At 39.3% G+C, this 20,514-nt stretch overlaps 2 protein-coding genes and 1 long non-coding RNA gene across 5 annotated transcripts; 2 read left to right on the top strand and 1 right to left on the bottom strand.

Annotated features, from left to right (window-relative positions):
- Nucleotides 1-5,460: 5,460 nt before the first annotated feature.
- LOC133727816 (uncharacterized) lies at nucleotides 5,461-7,343 on the top strand. The gene is made up of 3 exons (XR_009855367.1): nucleotides 5,461-6,079; nucleotides 6,175-6,328; nucleotides 7,205-7,343. It is a non-coding gene; the product is annotated as an uncharacterized LOC133727816 (long non-coding RNA).
- A 250-nt stretch (nucleotides 7,344-7,593) lies between these two features.
- Nucleotides 7,594-10,520, bottom strand: LOC133727815 (uncharacterized). 3 transcript variants are annotated; one of them, XM_062155218.1, is made up of 6 exons: nucleotides 10,409-10,520; nucleotides 10,028-10,241; nucleotides 9,256-9,726; nucleotides 8,911-9,066; nucleotides 8,379-8,827; nucleotides 7,594-8,213 (listed from the first exon to the last, which is right to left on the bottom strand). In XM_062155218.1, the coding sequence occupies exons 2-6, from the start codon at nucleotides 10,197-10,199 to the stop codon at nucleotides 7,599-7,601; spliced, it is 1,863 nt and encodes a 620-aa protein (XP_062011202.1). In that variant the 5' UTR covers nucleotides 10,200-10,241; nucleotides 10,409-10,520; the 3' UTR covers nucleotides 7,594-7,598. The 3 variants fall into 3 exon arrangements, with proteins under 3 accessions (XP_062011202.1, XP_062011203.1, XP_062011204.1); XM_062155219.1 differs by having other exon boundaries at nucleotides 10,028-10,204; nucleotides 10,409-10,431; XM_062155220.1 differs by lacking the exon at nucleotides 10,409-10,520 and having other exon boundaries at nucleotides 8,379-8,818; nucleotides 10,028-10,378.
- Nucleotides 10,521-12,288: 1,768 nt separating this feature from the next.
- Nucleotides 12,289-15,214, top strand: LOC133734030 (uncharacterized). The gene is made up of 5 exons (XM_062161692.1): nucleotides 12,289-12,450; nucleotides 12,717-13,301; nucleotides 13,438-13,614; nucleotides 13,703-13,860; nucleotides 14,820-15,214. The coding sequence occupies exons 1-5, from the start codon at nucleotides 12,443-12,445 to the stop codon at nucleotides 15,026-15,028; spliced, it is 1,137 nt and encodes a 378-aa protein (XP_062017676.1). The 5' UTR covers nucleotides 12,289-12,442; the 3' UTR covers nucleotides 15,029-15,214.
- The last annotated feature ends 5,300 nt before the right edge of the window (nucleotides 15,215-20,514 follow it).

Here is a 20,514-nt window from a genome sequence, read left to right as displayed (position 1 = left end):
CTCTAAGGCTGCTCTATTTGCTTCCAAAGCTTGAGCTTGCTCAACAGTTAGCACGTCCTGGCTAGGCTCGAGAATCATATCCAGGATTCCATCGGCCTTGAGATGCTGGTGGACATCACGAACCCACCTATGATATCCAGAGCTAGTTGTTCCCAATGGAGCAAAGTCCAATTTGTTCAGGTTACTCATCCTGAAAGAGAACAAGAAATTAGGGTTAGTTTCGGAGCGAAATAGGCTACCATGAAAACATATAAAATTTCTGAGCATAATCGCTTCCAAGAAATTAGGAATTTCCGAGCGTAGTCTCTTCCAAGAAATTCGATTCCAATAGGGGTTGGATTAGATCGAAACAATGATATTTGTGGTCGATCGTTTTATCTCAACAAACTCTAAGTTTGGAGAACTCCACAAGCTCCAAGCTTGGAGTGAGCACGAACCCCCACAGTTCGGCTTAATTTGGTCTCTCCTATGATGGAAAAAGGGGGGTAGAAGAAGGGATGTTGGAAGTCCCCGAGAAAAAGAAGAAGAAATTGAAAAACTTCAAAAACGGGAACTTTTAGAAAAGATTTACCTTGAAAAGCGGTCAGAATTTCTTGACCGGAAAAGTTACTGTAGATGGCCGAAAAAAGTCGTCGGAAAGTGGCAGGAAAAAGGTTGACACGCGTTGACTGGAGGTGCTGACGTGGCAGGCAGAGGGACGCTGACTGTGTGCCTGCGTGGATGATGACGTGGCCTGCTGACGTGGCTCGGGCTGGACCTCTTCTGCTTCTGGGCTTATGGGCTTCTTCCTGCTACTAGGCCTAGGCTGCACAGCTGCTTCTGGGCTGGGCTTCTGGGTCGTCTGTATTGGGTTTCTGGAGGGAGGCAGATGCAGACCGGAATGAGAACGTCAGGACTTCTACTAGTCGGTCCGGGGTCTTGACGGCCGGTTCCCGGAAAGTTGTCACTGGTTCCCGGATCCTGGGGTGGCGCTGCCGCTTCTGACAAAAGGTGTCAGTGATCGGTGGATGGGAAGGATGCGAAATCAGGCAGAAGATCGACAGATTCTTCTTGGAGGCCGGTTCAGTCACTTCCGGTGGCCGGTTTAGGTCAATTCCGGCCGGTTCTGGGGGTGGCGCCGCCGGTTCTGGGTTCCTAGGATTGAGAGCTTCAAGGTGAGCGGCGGTGGTTTCTGAGATTTGAAGGTTACGAATTTAGGGTTTCAGGGTTAGGGCTTCGTGCTGATAACGTGTTGTAGAGAAACTGAAATTGAGAAGAATTTGCTGTGTATTCTCATTGATAATAGGGGCCTCTTTATATAGAGGATTACAATGCATAGAATCTCAATCATACAAGGAAAGTAATCGTACATTGAATAGGAATCTAGATCCTTCTAATTTAACCCTATTACCACTAGGTCAAGTAACCTAGAGTTTGGGTCAAACACAAATAGAGATATCCTTAAACAAAAACAACCTTATATAAATCTCCTTATAAATTTTTGATCCCTAGATATTATATAAATGTTAATGAATGGAATATCATATGAGTGTTGTTACACCGAGTTTCTTATACAAAGAGTAATATGCAAGTACTACAGCACTGAGAACAATAAAATATGGGGACTGAAATTTACACTCCTCATTTTACAATTCACACTTCATCACTCCATGTCTCCTTTTTAAGTAACTTAAATTTCGCCTTTTTATAAGGATTTCAACCATCCTTTCAAAAAAAAAAAATCAACCAAAAAATAGAAAGGATAAGTGTAGATTACAAATAAGGGAAAATCGTCCAAACGGTGTCTGAACTTTTCCAGACTATTAATTTTCATACCTATACTTTGAAAAATATCAAAATGGTACCTGAAGATTTTACCCCGACCCAATTTCCGTACCTAGCAACAGTAAAGTCGTCAACTCCGTTAAATTTTGAGGGGTAAATCTAGTAGTTCATGTATTCTGGAAAAGAAATAAAAATAGAAAAAAATAAAATAAAATAAATGAAAACTGATTCTTTCTTTCTTCTTCTTCTTCTTCGAATTGCTGCTTCGTCAAACCAAGGACAAAGTGCTCTCTCGACTTAGTGCCCATCGGAGAACCCGAACCCAGCCCACAACTCGCTCCAGAACCGCCCGCCCATGGAGGTCCGATTCGCACTGTGGAACAACGCCAACGCCGAGAAATTCAACCAGCGCCGCTGCGCCCAGCAAGAAATCGAGGATGACGTCCGCCCACACAACCCGCTCATGTGGTTTGGGATCAGAATCAGATGCGGAGCTCCACAGTGAACCCTTTACCCAGTTCTAGCTCTCAAGCTCCTCGAGGCACTCCGAAACTCCTCGTCTGGTTCATCCTCTTCATCTGCGTCACTTACATAGTCTACACCCTCAAGCTCGTCTCCACCCCACAGACTAGGGGCATCCGGATTTGACTCATCTACACATCCTCTTCATACATTGAAGCACCGACCACATCATAAGGCGCCGGTGAGTCAATCCTAGTGGGATTTTGTGGGTTTGAAGAACCAAATTAATGCAGCTTGAAATTCTGGGTTTGAAGAACCAAATTGAACCCAAAACCCGACTCTAAAGCTCTTCAATGCTATGTTTTTATACTCACAATTCTGGGTTTGAAGAAACAAATTAACGCAGCTTGAAATTTTACTCATGTCCCAAGCTAGTTTTGGAGGATCGCGAAGATGTGTATGCATATGATGATCTTGAAGATTATTATCCCTATGAGGATGAAGACGATAACCTAGATGAAGCTTACTTCATCTCCAAAGGTCTCTCTTTTCTTTCTTCTATATAATTTGATTGAGTTTCTAAGAAATGGGTAGTGATTAAAATGTTTGATTCTTGTTTTGATTTTGTGGGTTTTGGTTGTATGGTGATAGGGAAGCTTTTGGTGGATGCAATGACACGGGGGAAGTCTGAGATCAATAATGGGGCCAAGATCATGATCACGGCAAACCCAGAAAATCTGGCAGAACCATTAGTGCCAAAATATGCAACTTCTCACTCTAATCTTCAATCAGAATTGCCCCATATTCATGTAAACCCAACATGAAATTCAAAACCAAATATATAGATCTCTTCCCATATCAAAATTTCATTCTTTTACAAAAACAGTCGGTGTTCCAGGAGGTGGGTTTAGTGGTTTAGGATGCTTGGGAAGAATAATGATGGCAGGAGATAAGATTGTGAGGTTGATGAAGGAAAGAGGCAGCTGATAGCTGCTATTCATTTTGAGAAAAGAAAAAATTGTATTAAACTGAAAGGACATGTGGCAAACAATGATTGGTCTGCTTATGAAGCTGGTCCAAGTATTGTCCACCAGGTAAAGGGTTGCTCCGGATCTGATCAAAACCACATGAAGTGCCAGATTTACCCTTCAAATTTTAACGGAGTTGACGACTTTACTGTTGCTAGGTACGGAAATTGGGTCAGGGTAAAATCTTCAGGTACCATTTTGATATTTTTCAAAGTATAGGTATGAAAATTAATAGTCTGGAAAAGTTCAGACACTGTTTGGACGATTTTCCCTACAAATAAGGGAAAATTTCGAAAAGAGTACATGAAGTATCGCACATTCTAACCTTTCGTGAATCAAGTTTTGTTAAAATCAAAACGGTACATCAATTTCAAATTTCTACTTAATTTGTGTACATGTCGTTACCTTTTCTGTTAGTCAATGTGATTTTGGTCAAATTTGTAAGGGTAAATTCGTCTCTTCACGGATTGATAAAAAAAAATATATTAGAGGATCATCTCCCACATCGATTACCATCACTTCGAGACCCTAAATCGAAGAGTAAACCCAATTGTGCTACCTGATTTGGATCTTTGCCGTTTTAAGGTTCCGGCAAGCGGGGATGTCGACGGCGTGGTGGACAATGTTGTGGATGGTACTGGAGGTGGTGGGGACGACGGCGGCTTTGACGGGCTTCTGGGTTGCTGTGGTGGAACTATTCCAGAGACAACGGGTCTGGTTCTGCCAGATGTTAACGACGGCAGGTGACGCCTTGGAGATAAGAGGCGAAGCCGCTACATGGGTTGGCGAAGGTGGATTTAGTCCAGTTTTGTAACGCACTGGTTCGGGTCTTGGAGTGATTGGCTCATGTGGGTTAGAAATTGGGTTATGTTTCTTAATTTATTTCTCTCTACCTTTCCGTGCTTTCTTGAATCAGGTTTTTGTGGGAAGATGAAGCAGAGAAGAAGAAAAAGGTACCCAAATGGTACCTTGTGAAATTGGTGTTGTTTTGGTTCTGGGGTGAGTGTTTTCTTTAATCTGGATTTTGTGGGAAGATGAAGTTGTTCATCATCGACCTGGGAGATGGGTTTGTGGGTTAGAGGGTCAATTCCTATCTTGGAAAGCTTCTTTTTCAGCTTGGTATTCCAGTAGTTCTTCACATCATTATTTGTTCTTCCTGGTAGTTGCTTTGCAATCAGAGACCACCTGCACTACCATCATAAGAGGTATTTGGGATTTTGTGTGTGTGTGTGTGTGTGTGTGTGTGTGAGAGAGAGAGAGGACACTGTAGCACCTTAGATCTTGCATTCCAGCTCCATTCAATTGGGTCCGCCGAGAATTTGAGTATGAATGTCTTTATTGAACCCATGACCAATTAAGATCGAGTCTCAAATTGTCATCACCTATTCTCCAAAACCAAAATTACTTGACTAAAAAAAATTGCCAAGATTCATCCCTGATGCATAAGGTGAGAAAGGATTTGGAAATAACCAAATCCATTCTTGGAGACGTCATTGTTTGAATTTTTTTTTTTTAATGGTTTAGTGGGTTTTGGTCATATAGTTCAAATTCATTTCGTTGTCAGGCCACCCAAAAAAAAAAGTTCATATTATAGGTGAGTGAAATGAGAGAAAAAGTATTAATCTATGACTAATTTTTTTTTTTTTTATCATATAGCTCAACTCACTGAGATTTGAGAAGATAATTATCATCTTCTTTCTCCATATAAGTGAGCAGATGACAGAGAAGTGGGAAGATTAACGACAAGGAAGAGGAAGGAAGAAGTTCCCATAGAGAGACGGAGAGAAAAAATAGTGAAAATACTAAATTACCCCTTCAAAAATAAATAATTGCATGACACTAACAGTGTTATTGACGGCATGTACCAAAATTAGATCGAAATTTTGAAAGTGATGTACCGTTTTGATTTTAACAAAAATTAATTCACGAAATGTTAGAATTGACCATAATTCTATTCATGAAATTTTCCCCTACAAATAAAGAGTGAATATTATACAAGTTTTAGCCTAAAGCAAAATTTAAATGGCCGAACTGCACCAAACCGAACATGGGATTGGCCTTCTTTTTTTTTGTTTTGTTTTTTTTTTTTTTTTTTTTGTCTATAGAACTTCCATTAAGCCCATAGGGCGAAGAGGATAGGAGGAGGTGGTGTCATCCGAAATGAATACGGGGCAATGGGTGGGAGGATTTGCAGCAAATTTCGAAAAGGGCAAAGCCATTGATGCTGAGCTTTCCACGTTACATACAGGATTGGAATATGCTTGGAATTCTGGATGGTTCCCTCTTGAAGTAGAAACCGAGGCGATAAAGGCTATACAGTTTATGGTGAATGAAAAATCGAGGTGGACCATAATCACCCTCAGTTTGGCTTGATTAGGAGCTGCCAGGCTATACTTGATCAAAACTGGAGATATTCTCTGCAGCATGTGTACAGAGAACAGAACTGTGTAGCTGATTCTTTAGCCAGACATGGACTTACTCAAGCCAGGCTGCCACCATTTTACTGATCCACCTCCTCATTGTATCCCTTTGCTAGCTTAGGATCAGAGTGGGTTCGCTCGACACCGGTTTATTACTCCAAGAGCCAAGCAATACAGGTTTGTTTTAGCATCCCTACTCCATGCATGTGAACCGATTTTAGATGAGGATCAGTCTATGGTTGCTCGAACCAGGTTGATGTCTCTTCGTAAATTGAAGAATCAGAAAGTTGAGGAAGGGGATGATCTTGCACCTGTGACATTCACGTGGAAAATTGAAAACTTCTCTAAGTTGGATACCGCCTCCAAGTATTACTCTGATATTTTTGTCATCGGCAATTCTAAATAGTAATTTGGAGTATCTACTACTAGTCACATGCTTTAAAGTTACATACTTTATGATATGTGTTATGGTTTTGGACTTGACTGGTTTGGTCTGGCAGATCCTTCTGTATCTGAAGGGGCATGTTGTGGATTACTTGTCACCATATTTGGATGTCCCGGATGCTTCAAAATTGCCTCAGGGGTGGTCTAGATGTGCACAATTCAGCTTCAAAGTGGTTAATCAACTTCAACCCAGCGAATCAAAAACAAAGGGTACTTTGTTTTCCATTTTTCCATGGCACATTTATGGTTGCTTCGGTCATTATGTGGAAAATAGTCTAATTTATTAAATGGAACCAGTGATTCTTGCATACTGTTATTGGGGGTTTGGGTTTCATTCAGTCTGACAGTAGCTGCATAAGAATGAGATCTTGTATGATTATTTGACATTTTTATATTTTCACTACTAAAACCCTCTTATCAAGTGACAATCTGTTAACCGTAGTCTATGGATCTTCGTTGTAGTAATAATTTTAGACCTTTATTTTATGTAATACAGCTAGGTGAAGAAAGGAAGTATTTTCTTTTGGTCTGGCTCTGAAGAGTTATAGTTTTGTTTTATCTTTTTGGTCTGGACAAGCGATTAGAGAGGAGCTAGAATAATAAATTGACTTTCAAATATGGGGCATGTTTCTTTTACAGAGAATTATAGAAATCACATTATCTTATCTTAGTGTTCATTTTGTTTGTCTGATTTTATGTTACATACTGTTATGGGGGAAACTCAAAAATTTCTGACTCAAAAGGGCATTTCACATGGTTCTTTTTTTTTTTTTTTTACTATAGTTTTTCTTCAATTCCTCAGAGTAACCAAGCAGGCAATCACAAACAAAACATTGCTCTATTCTTCCTTTTAATTTCTTCCTGAAAATGAAACATAGTGTACATTCATGGACTGGGTTCCCGGTTAATTTAGTATCACATATCCTCCCATGACTTCCAGTCTGCAGATTAATCGTTCACTCCTGTGAAAGTTTTTTGGATATAAGCAACTTGAAGCTTGTTGGCAAAGTCATCTGCAATTCTGCATGCCTGGTTTCTTCATTTTTTTTATTATTATTTTTTGTGTTATTTTATTTTGATTTGCAGATACTGTACATGTGTTCAATGCTTGTGACAGTGACTGTGGCTTCAAATCTTTAGTTCCTCTCAGTTGGCTTTCTGATCATGGTAATGAGTGTCTTGTAAATGATATATGGATCCTTGAAGCCAAGGTCGTACCTCATAAGGCTAAAGCTAAGATTTTAGAAGATAAAGAACTGTTGCTTAGATGACCTTAAAGAGCTCCTTGGTGGACGCTAGAACTTGTTTTTGTCACAAAGATTGCATTTAACTTTGTACAACATGTTCATCCATTTATGCATTCATAGTACAAAATACGATGATCAATCAAATTACAACTCCATATGCTAGCTAGAATACATATATGTACATTATTGTAGCTGCTAGTGACCAAATTATTGTACAGCATTCAGCTCCACTTCTAGTAGAGCATGTGTTTCCACGGCTGAAATAGTAGACTTGGGCAAAATATAGAAGAGGACATGTCGGACACAAGAGGAAATTTCATAAGCGCAAACAAAGCAATTGGGAGAAATGCAAATAAAAATGTAAAATTTGATACCCATTTTGATTCGTATTGACATGATAGATAGAAGGCAGTGCTGAAAGCCATCATCATTGATGCTATAGATATGAAGAGGCTAGTGAGTCCTGCCATCAACTTCAAGGGTAAGGACTTTCGGAAATCATTTTCTGCATACCGCGAGGTAAGGATGAACAAGAACATCAACATTGCATTTGAAGAGGAAAAGAGTGCTACTTCGTCAGCTATGGTAAAGTCTAGAAAGGCTTTCTGTTTCAAAAGGTTTGGTTTTCCAATATGATCATTTGTGCCACCCGGTATGCTAAGTGCAGCTGAGAACACAACGGTTGCAATAATAGTCGCAACGAGCATGCATGAAGTTGCAGTGTCCTTCATCCATTTTTCTCCTTGACGCATTAACACCGTATGCTCTTCAGTAAATAATTCTTGAGGTGTTTTTCCTTCGTTGTTTTCCATCTCGATGTATTGAGGTTGGACGATCTTTTTGACTTCCTGCCACATCAGAGATATATAAAGAACAGTAATTAACCAAGGAATGAATGTGAAAATATGAAATGATCGAATTAGTATAGTTTTCTTAGTGTACTTGCATATATGCAATTATTACCTCGTTTTTACCTAGATGATCATTATTAAAACATCAAGCATGAGAAGTACCTCAAACCATACCAACTCTCGATGCATTTGAAGAGCTACGCCTGACACGAGATTCAATTGATTTTGAGGTGCTAATTTTGCAGCCATATGCACAATGTTGTTACCCTGAACATCTTTGTATGTCACGATGACATCTTTGATTGAGCCTATTTCATGCACTAGATTGAAGATACTTGCGTGACGATGCAGAACTGCGATGTGGATTATGGTTCGATTTTTTTCATCAGTTTCCCATACTAAATCAGGATAAGAGCTCATAAGCGCTACCAGAAACTCATAATTTCCTAATTCCGCTGCGTCAAAGAATAAATTTGAAGGATATTTGATTAGCCTCATCACGTCATCATACTCATCTCTCAAGATTTCTACCCAGAGGCGGTGGACTAGTTGAAGGGCTCCATTAGCTTCTCTCAACTTTCTTTTGCATGCGAACTTCAAACCTGGGAGGACTTGACATGAAAAGTTTGAAGAACATAAGCTGCGTGGTCAGCAGTAATGATGCTAAATACTAATTTTTGAACAATTCACTAACATGAGTTAATGAGTCTAGGCCACATTGGTGGACTTTGGCTGCCACCAAATGCTGAAGGTCTTCGAGCCAGGATATGCAAGGCCGTTTTATTTTTTTGCGAACTAGTACGTGCCTTCGCTAATGCTTTATCAGCATCTAGCAACTGAAAGGCCAGATCTGAAATTTTTACACAGAAATTAAGAATGCAATTTTGACATTTTGAAAATTTCTATTCCTTTAGGAAACTAAGAAAAAACTATACTAATTCGATCATTTCATATTTTCAAAATGTCAAAATATGAAAGAATCTGTACCCATAAATGTTCAAATGCATGTATAGAAAAGGATGAACTTTAGTATACCTACCGTACAGACAATTGTTGATGCAAGAAAAAAACAAGTTTTCTCGGTCGGTTTTCTCCAACATCTTTTTACTTTCGTAGTACAGGTAACACGCCATTTCGGACTGTCCTGACACAGCAGCCATATAGGCTGGTGCCATATCTTTACTGCCCCTAATTGTTAGCAAAGACTTGTTCTTTTGTATCAAAAATTGGACAATGTCTAGAGATCCAGCCGCAGCGGCAATGCACAAGGCAGTGTTTCCATTTACGTCCTGCAGTGCCAAATCTTCTACTTCCATCATGCTGACCAGTTTCTCCACAAAGTGAATATGGCTTGTTCCTGCTGCAACGTGAAGGACTGTTTCATATCTTCTAGATATGCTAGCTCGTGGAAGTCTGCTCCAATCCTTTTTCAAGATTAGTTCAGCGGCTTCCCAATCGCCTTTTAGTGCATACTTATAGAGGGCAACACGTGTCTTAAGGTATTCTTCTCCTGTTTGGGGTTTAATCATATAGAGAGTAATTAAGTTGCTCATATATTTGGAGAATATATATATATATATATAATAACTGATATGTATATTAATATTAGATGGGTAGACTAATGGGGAGTCCTTGCAAATATCAATACAATGGACCAGCTCGCTGCCTAGACCAGCGGTGTATGGAGCCGGTCGATCTACCACTTAATATTGTATTTATACTTTTAGATACTAATTAAGAACTTAATTGTACAGTAGATGGATATCACTATGAATAACGTAAATGGAAGACAGATTAGAGATGGCACTTACTCATTGTATGTTCTAGTAAATAAGACAAAGGTCTGTTAGGTTGAGCCGAATCAGCTGAAATGTCAATGGCGATGTCTGCTGATTGGTTGCCTATCCCAGTTGCTGAATCGCTGCTAGCTGTGGTTAATTGAATCCCGGAAGGTGATACATGTTGTGCTTGTGGGATAGACATGGTTCCTGATTGAACAAATTGTGTAAAGATATAAGCATGCACCTGAAACGAAAAAAGGAAAAGAAAAGAAATATAGTAAGTGGACTGCAGACTCGGCTGATTAAGCGCTAGCTATAACATTTGTTTCCCACTACAAGATTGCAATTATACTGAAGAAGGAGGTGGAGGAGGAGAGACGGGGAGAGAGAGAGTGAGTTATTGATGCTTACAAGTTACAAATACCAAAGCTCCCTTTGTACATAGTGTGGAAACTTGAAGCGGATATATATATATAGGGTACCAGTATGAATGGAGTTCACTTGTACCTAGTGTGAAAACGGGCGGCCGTCACCAAGATATGGAGTATCAGTATGAATGGACCAGTACGAAATAAACTTGTGGTGAGAGAATCACTGAAACCCCACCGCCTTGGGAAAAGTAGTCCTCCATGGAAAAAGTGTCAATAATAGGCCACTCTCAGTGTGAGATGGAGGAACCTGCCATTATAAGAATGAAAGAGTAAAGACAAACGATCCCTGTTTTTAGTCAACGGCCAAGATCGAGCTAGGGTAAAGTACTGGACGACTGTGTTGAAAGTCACGAGCTAGGGAAATTGCTAGGAAATTTCCTACATCAACCCTCACTCTTGAGGACGCAACTGAAACCCGATCTGTATGTATATACAGATAAATCCCAGATACTAGCTGCATAAATCTATCAAAGGCAGATAAATTCTAATGATACGACTGCGTAAAAATCGATCAAGTTTGAGCACTTATTCTGGCTTCCAGATTCTTTCTGTACACTAGTGATCATAAAGTACGTAGTTTGGAACGACATTAACCAAAACCAATTAAAGGAGGGAGGAGCTCAATAGTGCGTAAAAGGTCGAATATTGCTCTGCAGAGTTCATTGTTCTGCACTCTTAGTTTTTTATTAGGATTATACATGAATCGAATCTCAATCGTGCATGCATGTTTTAATGGTAAAGGTCTATCAAGCTTGTAAGCGCGCTAGAGTAACCTTCTAACCCAGCTACTCCATCATCAACAAGAAACGAATCTCTATCATCGATCGATGATCCTGTTCATATATAGGAGAAAACTAGGTATCCTCCCTTTTACTAGCTACCGGTGGCTAGCTTGTCGATCTAGGCACTAGCAGCATGCACAACAAGTAAAGAATTTCCTAGCAGATCCAGTACATTCCTTTTGCATGTTCCTCTCTATCTAAATCAGAAAAGATATATACTGAGAAGCTAGCTAGCTAATGCATTCACTAAAAAATCTCCAACATATTTTCATGAAAATAAAATTGTTGATGAAATCCCATTTATCTGGACATCATGATTCGTATCATGGTGAGGTTTACGGCCCACGTGATCATATAAAAAGAGGGTAGCCCTAGCTAGGTAAATAATTAGAGGGAGACTTGGGAGTCAAAGCCTTTTAATCTGGCCTCTACTTTCTTTTGATGTTCTTTGCGACTTATGTTTGCTTACTTGCCTAGCTAGTTGTCTTCCTCCAAAATATCTTGCTTGGAATTTTTTTGTTCTTGGCACTTTAATCTTTAGGTTAATTAGTTGGGGGCTTCGAATCAAAGTTTTGGGATCCCTAGCACTACTCATAAATCTCTTTATAAATTTTCCATCCCTAGATATTGTATAAATGTTAATGAATCAAATATCATATAAGTGTTGTTACACTGAGTTTCTTATTCAAAGAGTAATCTACAAGTACTACAGCACTGAGAAATAGTGACCGAACAATATCATATGGGGGACTGAAATTCACACTCCCCATTTTACAATCCACACTCCATGTTTCATTTTTTAGTAACTTAAATTTTGTGTTCCATTAAGAAAACAGAGTGTGAATATCGTTCTCTTAGGTTTTATTTCGATTCACTAGGCCCGAAAGCAAAACCCCATAGATGGCCAAACCGCACCAAACCGAACCGACGGAAACTTTGCCCGTCTTTTTTGTCAATAGAACTTCCATCAAGCCCATAGGCGACAGAGAAACAGACTAGGCCCAAGTGAGCGAGCGAAGGCCCGCACGGGAACAACACTAGCCCTTTCTCCTTGTTAGAGAAGACAAACCAACGAAGAAAGTTCCCATAATTGGAGGTTGAAATCGGCGCAAAGAAACCTGCACAGTCACTACAACAATAATTCCACACTTACAGTGAAAAGGGGTTGTTCGAGTCTCCACTTTCCTCTGTTCAACGCAGCCTGCAATCTCTCTTCTTTCTCAGAATCTTCGATGGGAAAGTAAGTCTCTCTGACCTCTAATTCCGATTCTTGGTTTCAACTTTGTGGGGTTTGGGTTTTACTTTTTTTTTTTTTTTTTTTTTAATTTATGTTCATCTCTACTGTGTAACCTAATTTAGCAACAGTACTGTGAAGCCTGCTATTTTGATTCTCTATCTTGATCTTTGATGGGTTAGAATTTTAGATTTTTTTTTTTTTTTCTGTTCTGTTTATATACTGCATTGCCTAATTTAGCTTCACAATTGAATCTTGATCACTCCCAACAGAAAGAAAAATCAGAAACTGAAACTTTTGGAAGATTATAAAACTAAGGAACAGGTGTTCTTATCCTGGAGCTGCCCCCCTAAAGGCTGGTACAAACTTAACGTGGATGGGACAGTGCATAAGAGAATAGGAGGAGGTGGTGTCATCCGAAATGAATACGGTCAATGGGTTGGAGGATTTGCGGCAAATTTCGGAAAGGGCAAAGTGATTGATGCTGAGCTTTCGGCGTTACATACTGGCTTGGAATATGCTTGGAATTCTGGATGGTTTCCTCTTGAAGTGGAAACCGATGCGATAAAGACTATACAGTTTATGGTGAATGAAATTGAGGTGGACCATAGTCACCCTCAGTTTGACTTGATTAGGAGCTGCCAGGCTCTCCTTAATCAAAACTGGAGATATTCTCTGCGTCATGTGTATAGAGAACAGAACTGTGTAGCTGATTCTTTAGCCAGACATGGGCTTACAATGGAGCCAGGCTGCCACTATTTTACTGATCCACCTCCTCATTGTATCCCTTTGCTAGCTGAGGATCAGAGTGGGTTCACTCGACCCCGGTTTGTTACTCCTAGAGCCATGCAATACAGGTTTGTTTTAGCTCAGGTTTGTTTTTGTCGCCTCGTTTCTAGGTTTTGAGAGTTATCTTCTGAGATAGTTTCTATCATGTGATTTTTGGTGTTATGGTGACATGTTATTTACTTATTTATGGTTTTGGATTTGAAGGGGAATGGCGAATCAGAGTCAGAGTCAGAGTCCGGAAACAGGGGACAGTCAGAAAATGGGGGAGAGTCAGGAAAGGGAGGATCTTGCTTCTGTGACTTTCAGATGGAAAATCGACAACTTCTCTGAGTTGAACTTGAAGCATTACTCTGAGGTTTTCATCATCGGTGATTTCAAATGGTATTTTCAAGTATTTCCTACTATTTGATATGCTCAGTTTTTTATACTTTGTGCCATGTTATAGTTTCCCCTTGCTTGGTGTGGTCAGGCGGATTCTTATTTACCCAAGGGGAAACAACACAAACCATCTGTCGGTGTACTTGGAAGTTCCAGATTCTTCAGAATTACCTTATGGATGGTCTAGATATGCCCGATTCAGCTTAACCATGGTTAATCAAGTTGATTACAGCAAGTCATTCACAAAAGGTACTTATTTTCTATTTGTTTTGTTATACATTTATGCCTGTGTTTTTTCTTAGTTGTCTAGTCATTTATGGTAATGCTAATTTAATGGCTGTGATGGTGTTTGTTGCATCCTTTTATGGACATTGTGCTTTGATTTTGTCTCACACAGTCACGCTTACTGCAAAAAAATGATTATTTCTGATTACAGTTTTAAAAATTTAGTTTCTACTTTGTTATGAAATGATAGTCTTCTGAGCCCTTGTAATAGCAATTTTGTATTTTCTCAAATAGAGCACTAGTTTGAGAAAAGAGTGGAATTTGTTTTCTTGTTTGGTCAAGACATAAGACTCCTTGGAGAAGAAGAAAGTGGTACCTATCATGAAGGAGATCCCTTTTGGAGAAAATAGAAACTTCTCCTACTTTTTTTCATCAAAAATAAATCTATAGAAACTTTTGTTCGTTTGCTTTGCTCTTATATGATGCCTCCCTTCTAGGTAACACTCGAGGAATGACCATTTCCCAAATCCTTGACAATCTTAATATTTCCTTTTTCTACAATTTTTCTTCTATTTTTCTTGATACACCAGAAAATATAACAGCTCTCTTTATTTTATTCTATTGTGTGCTGATTAACCGAATATAGTGTAAATTTATAGATGGGTTTGCGGTCTTACTTTAGATTCCTTCTCTATTTGCAGTATTTCTATATTGATGGTTTACTTCTGTTAATGAAAAATGTTGTACTAAAATTGTTTTAAAATAGCAAGTCACTGACCACTTTTGTCAACAGAAGCTTACTGGTATCAACTGTATTAACTGTCAAAACTCAAAGCAAATTCATTCTTCTGCAGTCATGATTGAACTCATTGAAGTATTTCAACTGAACTAGCTTTGATTATTTTTATAATTTCTGATTTACCTCATGAAGAGATATGCTTCTTGATTAATGTTTTTTTGTTTTTTGATACCCTAATTTGCAGGAACTGTACATGTATTCGGTATTCATGAGAGTGAGTTTGGATTCCAATCATTAGCCCCTCTAATTCTTCTCCGTGACCAAAGAAATGGGTTTCTTGTGAATGATTCATGTATCATTGAAGCCGAGGTTGGAGTCCGTAAGGCTGAAGCAAAGATTTCAGAAGACCCGAGTTCCAGCATTTCTGCATCTGTGGAGGCTACATCTTTATAGGAGAGAAGCATAATGAATAGTAAAAAAAAAAATATATATAAAAACTAAAGGTTGTCCTCACGAGTCATGGGACATACATAAACCTTATGCAGTTACGCTGCGACCGGTTTGGTATATAGATTCGTAAAGTAATCAATGTAGTACTTGAAAAAAGCACTCCATATAGTACCTCCATTTTTGGTCTAATTGCCGTTAAAATGGTGTCAAAATGGACATCCAACACTTTTTCTACTGTAGGAAGGAAAAATTTCTCCACAAAATGTAAATTAATTTTTTTTTTAAGAGATAAAAGTATATTAGATTGATAAAGTCAGAACGGTACATAAATAAGTATACTCAATTCTTGACAACTAAATCAGTATAATGACTTGGGTATTTTTTTTATTTTTTTTTAAAGAGATATTATTAATTCTAAAGCCAAAACGACACATAAAATAAAGGGTTTTTATCCATTTACCCTATTTTTAGGGATTTTTTTCCTACTAACCCCATTAAGTTTTTTTAATTTTCTCTTACGCAATACACTCTAAGGGAGTCTTCCCTAATACTCCATTAAGATTTTTTTTTTGTTTTTAAATTTTTTTTAATACCATTTTACCCTTAATCCCTTTGTTATTTAGAGAGAGAGAGAGAGAGAGAGAGAGAAAATGGAAGAAAGAGAAACCATAGGAGACTTCGCCGGAGCCGGTCACCGGCCGCCGGATTCTGTCCAACTTTCGCCGGATTCCGGTCACCGGTCGCCGCCCACAGGAATTTTTGAAAACCTCACCGGAAAGGTTTATTACCCCCAATAGACATCTATTACCCCCCAATAGAGGGGCAATATACCTCTATTGCCCCCCAATAGTCTATTGCCCCCTAATAGATGTCTATTGCCCCCCAATAGACCACTATCAACCATGTATTGCCCCCCAATAGATGACTATCAGCTATGTATTGCCCCCCAATAGACGTCTATTGCCCCCCAATAGAATTTTAGATAGTCGGAATGGGAACTAATCTCTCTAAATTTAGACAAATAAACTTTGACTAAAGAAAAAAAAACGAGGTGATTACAACAATTCAAAACATATATTGCCCCCCAATAGACATTTCAATTGCCGGAATAGTTACTAATCCTCTTAAAATTAGGCAAATAGAACTTTAAATAAGGAAAAAAAGAGGAGATTGCACCAATTCAAGAGGTCTATTGTCCTCCAGTAGACGTCTACTGCCTCCCAATAGACGTCTATTGTCCCCGGTGAAACTTTTTTTTCTTTGCTTCTTCACCTTCTGCCCCTTATTTTACCAAAGTAAAAAAAAAAAAAAAAAGCAAGAGACCGGATTGCAGCTCAATCATACAATAGATAATTAAAGAAAAAGAAAAAGCAAAGGAGACAAAAAATATCAAGCAAAGGAGATAATTAAAGGCCCGAGCCAAAACACCTCAAGTGGTGAATTAAATTTGAAGCACAAGGACTTTCAAGCACCGTTCTTGATTTCCTGGGGATATACATGTATTTTCTAAGCCAACCAAAAAAGAATTAAGTTCATAGTTTTAAGACTCTAAAAGTTCATACCCAGAAGCAATTGAGAGGAAAGGATTCTGAGAGTTAATACTCAAGCGTTTTGGCTCGGATGAGACGACACCGGCGTGGACAAGGACGGGAGAGAGAGAGGACGAAGACGACACCACATGAAACCGCAAACGAAGCCGGTATATTCCTCCTATCTCCGAGTTGCTGCGTCGTCGCCGGAGCTGGAGGAGAGAGGGAGATGGCATGGGTCGAACGTTGGAGCTGGAGGGGAGAGAGAGAGGGGGCCGTGTCGAGCGCCGGAGCCGGAGGAGAGAGAGGGCTGGGTCGATCGCCGGAGCCAGAGGAGAGAGAGCCGGAGTTCAGTTGGGAGAGATGGGGGAGAGAGGAGAGAGAGAGATCGGATGAGAGAGAGTCAGAGAGATTGATATTGAGTGGTGAAGCTGTAATTTATTAATTGTGTTTAGGGCAAAATAGTCATTTGTTGTTAAATTGTGTAGGTGGGAAGAAAAAACTGTTGCTGGGGTAAGTGGGATAATTTTTTGTTATTTTGGTGCTTTTGGTCAAGGACCCTAGAATAAATTTCTATATACTTGCATCTTAAATTAGTGGCTAAGTAGTTAAGGGAAAATTAGTATCATTCATTAGTACAATGGTGCTCACTTATTCAGTGAGCCTACAAGACTATGACTAGTTTTCTTACACAACATTAAAATTAGTCGAGAATTTCTTCGCCAATGCACATAATTGTGTTGTTTTTGGATCTTCTTTAAGTAAGTGTAAAAACACTTCATAAAATGTAGGCTAAAAGCTACCCTAAACATTAGGGTCAATCCCAATGGACAATCCACTTCCTCTCACACTAAGAGTTAGGCCCAAAAGTCTCAAACATTGCCCAAAAAAAGTAAATCACCCAAAAAGGCCAAGCATAATACCCACCAACATTGGCCTACAATCCAACTTCGGCGGTCAACACTTCTAGGCTCTGCACTAGATAAGTTTGTGTTCTTAAACTTGAGTGCAACATACTTATGCATACGTGTTAGACTAAAAACTTATATTTGGTATCAGAGCCTTTATGCTCAATTAAGAATCGGCAAAATATTAACAGGAGTGTACTATATTTAATAAAAATTAATAAATAAATAATAATAAAAAATTGCAAAACCCACAGTACTAATAAGGGGAAGGATCTTCAGCTTTGTTTTATCCGAGCCTCTCCACTTCTAAGCCCACATTGTTGTGATAACCCACAGTACTGATAAGGGGAAGGATCTTCAGCTTAGTTTGATATGGGCTTCTCCACTTCTAAGCCCACTTGTTGTGAAAAAACGAAAGCCTGCATATATAAGGAACATAGCAGAATTTTTACCATTGACATCAACAGTTAGCCCCAAAGAGTTGCAGCATGTGATCTAGTTCTGAAGAATCACTTATAATTACAAGTACATAAAAACGAGAACCAAAGGCATGCTAGTTAGATCATAGTAAAAACAGACAAGACACATACCTGATGTGGAGAAGGAGTAGAACGTCATTAATTCAAGTCTTAGTCGTATGTAGGTTTCCAAGTTTAAGTAGCCTCTCAATGAGGCGAGTGACTTTAAAACTCGTTATCTAGGGAATGCAGGTGACAGGATCCACCCCGAAATTCACCCTGAAATCCGAGGTGGCACTGTGGGCCCACTTTTAGAGAAAATTCTACTGAAAATTCGGCAAAACTTTCCCTGAAAATGGACAATCCAAACCTGTAAAAGAAACAAAATCTACACTTCTAAACACGTTCATCCTCATCTCCTGGAGCCAACCTGCTCCCCACCACAAGAACAACATACATCAATACAAATCCATACCGATAATTAATACTACCATATACAACATTTCAAGTCTACAACAACAATTTAATCTCCATGAAATTCTCAAGTCGGTTTATATATTTTACAAACATCTAATAATTAACATTCCATGGTTTTCAGAGCATGTTAAAATAAATAAAAGAAATTACATCAAGAATGAAATATGGCAGTAGTGTTACTAAGCCTCAAGTCCTAAAGCCGAACAACAACTTTGCGAACTGGGCATTTGAAACCAAAAGGCCCAGAGGAAAGTATGCAAAAACGTTAGCATGAGTGGACAAAAATAATTATTCGGGAAAAACAATAAAAAGGGAAGAATTCTTTAATACTTTCCCACATTTAGATCTTTCTGAAAAACCAATGCATGCAATAGTTCATAAAAAAATTTCTTTAAAACTAGGAATCTCGTAAAAACGAACCAGCCTCGTTGGTTAAGCATACAAGTATAGTATGGGAAAGGAAGAGTCACCATACAGAAAAGAGAGCCTCCTAGGCTCTAGTAATATCCTCCCAAGCTAAAGGCTCAACTGCAACCCACAAGTTATTGTGAGGAGGAGCAATAAGCTAGCTAGCAGTAAAATATAACAACCCAAGTATAGTGAAGAAAACAAATTCGAACCACAACATGAATGGATATTATGCTATGCTGTCTTCGAGTTGTCGACCGAGTTATCTTTCCGTTGTGTCACCGCTGGGAAGCAAATAGAACCGTCTGGAGCGCGTTCTTTGCTAGTTGGTGTGTATTTGAATACAATTGTTTAGTAGAGACTCAGGATATTATTTCAGGATGTACTCTAGGTGCCTATTGTAATCAGGGGTTTAGGATCAATGTCCCCCCCTTGTATTCGACGGTTTCATTAATCAAGGCTTGAGGGTAGCCGCACCAGCCCTTTATTCAAAAAAAAAAAAAAACAAATTCGAAAACCAAAATAAATACTTCCCCAAAAATCTAGCATAAAAATAAATAATCCCGAACCACAACATGAGTACGATTCCTAACCGCACTTGGAAACATTAATAAATATTATTCTCATAAATTATGACAACAAATGCGGTTACAAAATTTAACAAGATTTCTCAATTTACTAATATAATTACGCGAGATTAACGATAATTTAAATACATAATCATGTTTTAGAAATTCCTCGGAAAACTCAACGTCATATCAATGTTATTTTGAAAACCAGTGGTCCTCATTCTATGTGCTTTAGTAGTTTTGATAAGCTTATCTGGTTTAGATTTGAATTCCATATATAACTGTATTGCTTTTGACTTGTATCCAGAAGTCTAGGATCCAGAAGGGGCCAGAAATGTTAACTTCAAAAGGATGCATGGTGGCTTGATAAAAGGTGCGGTAGAGCGCTCCCAGTACCGGTTGTCTAAGGCCGACACGGCGGCCGTTGTAGAGGGCAGTCACCAGAGAAGCCCAAGGACCAGTGGGTTTGTTGGAAGAAGTGCAGAAAATGAACTTGCAGAGCCAGTATTCCAAGAAGGCAATACTGCCAGTCGCGTTGCGTTCCTTGTAGCAGTATGTCCGCCATTGAGGGTAGGAGCGGCTGTGGTGGCCACGGCCGGTTTGAATCATCTGTGAGGGGAATGTGACGGCGTCGAACTGGCCGTGTACATAAGGCTCATCGTCGATGGGAAGCCCTGTAATGGTAAGAATATCCAGCAACGTTATGCTCATTTGACCAAACCTGAAATCGAAGGTGTTGGTGGCAGTGTTCCAGAAGCAAAGAATTGCGGCCAGGGGTGAACCATTGCCACCGTTAGGGAGTTGAAAGCACAAATCAATGGTGTGGGTAATGCCTGCAGTGTCCCAGTGGGCCAGATCCCTTGCTCGAACATTGCGATACCAGGCGAGTTCCTCTGCGCTAATCGTAAGCCAAAACCCTATTTTGACTTTGTACTGACGCTGGCCCCAACTACTGAAATCTCCGGGAGTCCTCCGAAGGACTAGGATGGGACAGCGAATCGGCAGGCCGTAGAGAGCATTGATTTGTGCTTTCACAGCGAGGCCTCAGCCAGTTTGGCGGAACAAAACTGTGTGGCCATATTTCTAGCCAATTTTGCGCATTAGGTATTCATTAAGATCTATAATTTGATCATTTTATTG

The sequence above is a fragment of the Rosa rugosa genome, chromosome 2, assembly GCF_958449725.1.
Source record: "Rosa rugosa chromosome 2, drRosRugo1.1, whole genome shotgun sequence".
Classification (NCBI taxonomy): Eukaryota; Viridiplantae; Streptophyta; class Magnoliopsida; order Rosales; family Rosaceae; genus Rosa; species Rosa rugosa.
This window is presented reverse-complemented; position numbering and strand designations above follow the sequence as displayed.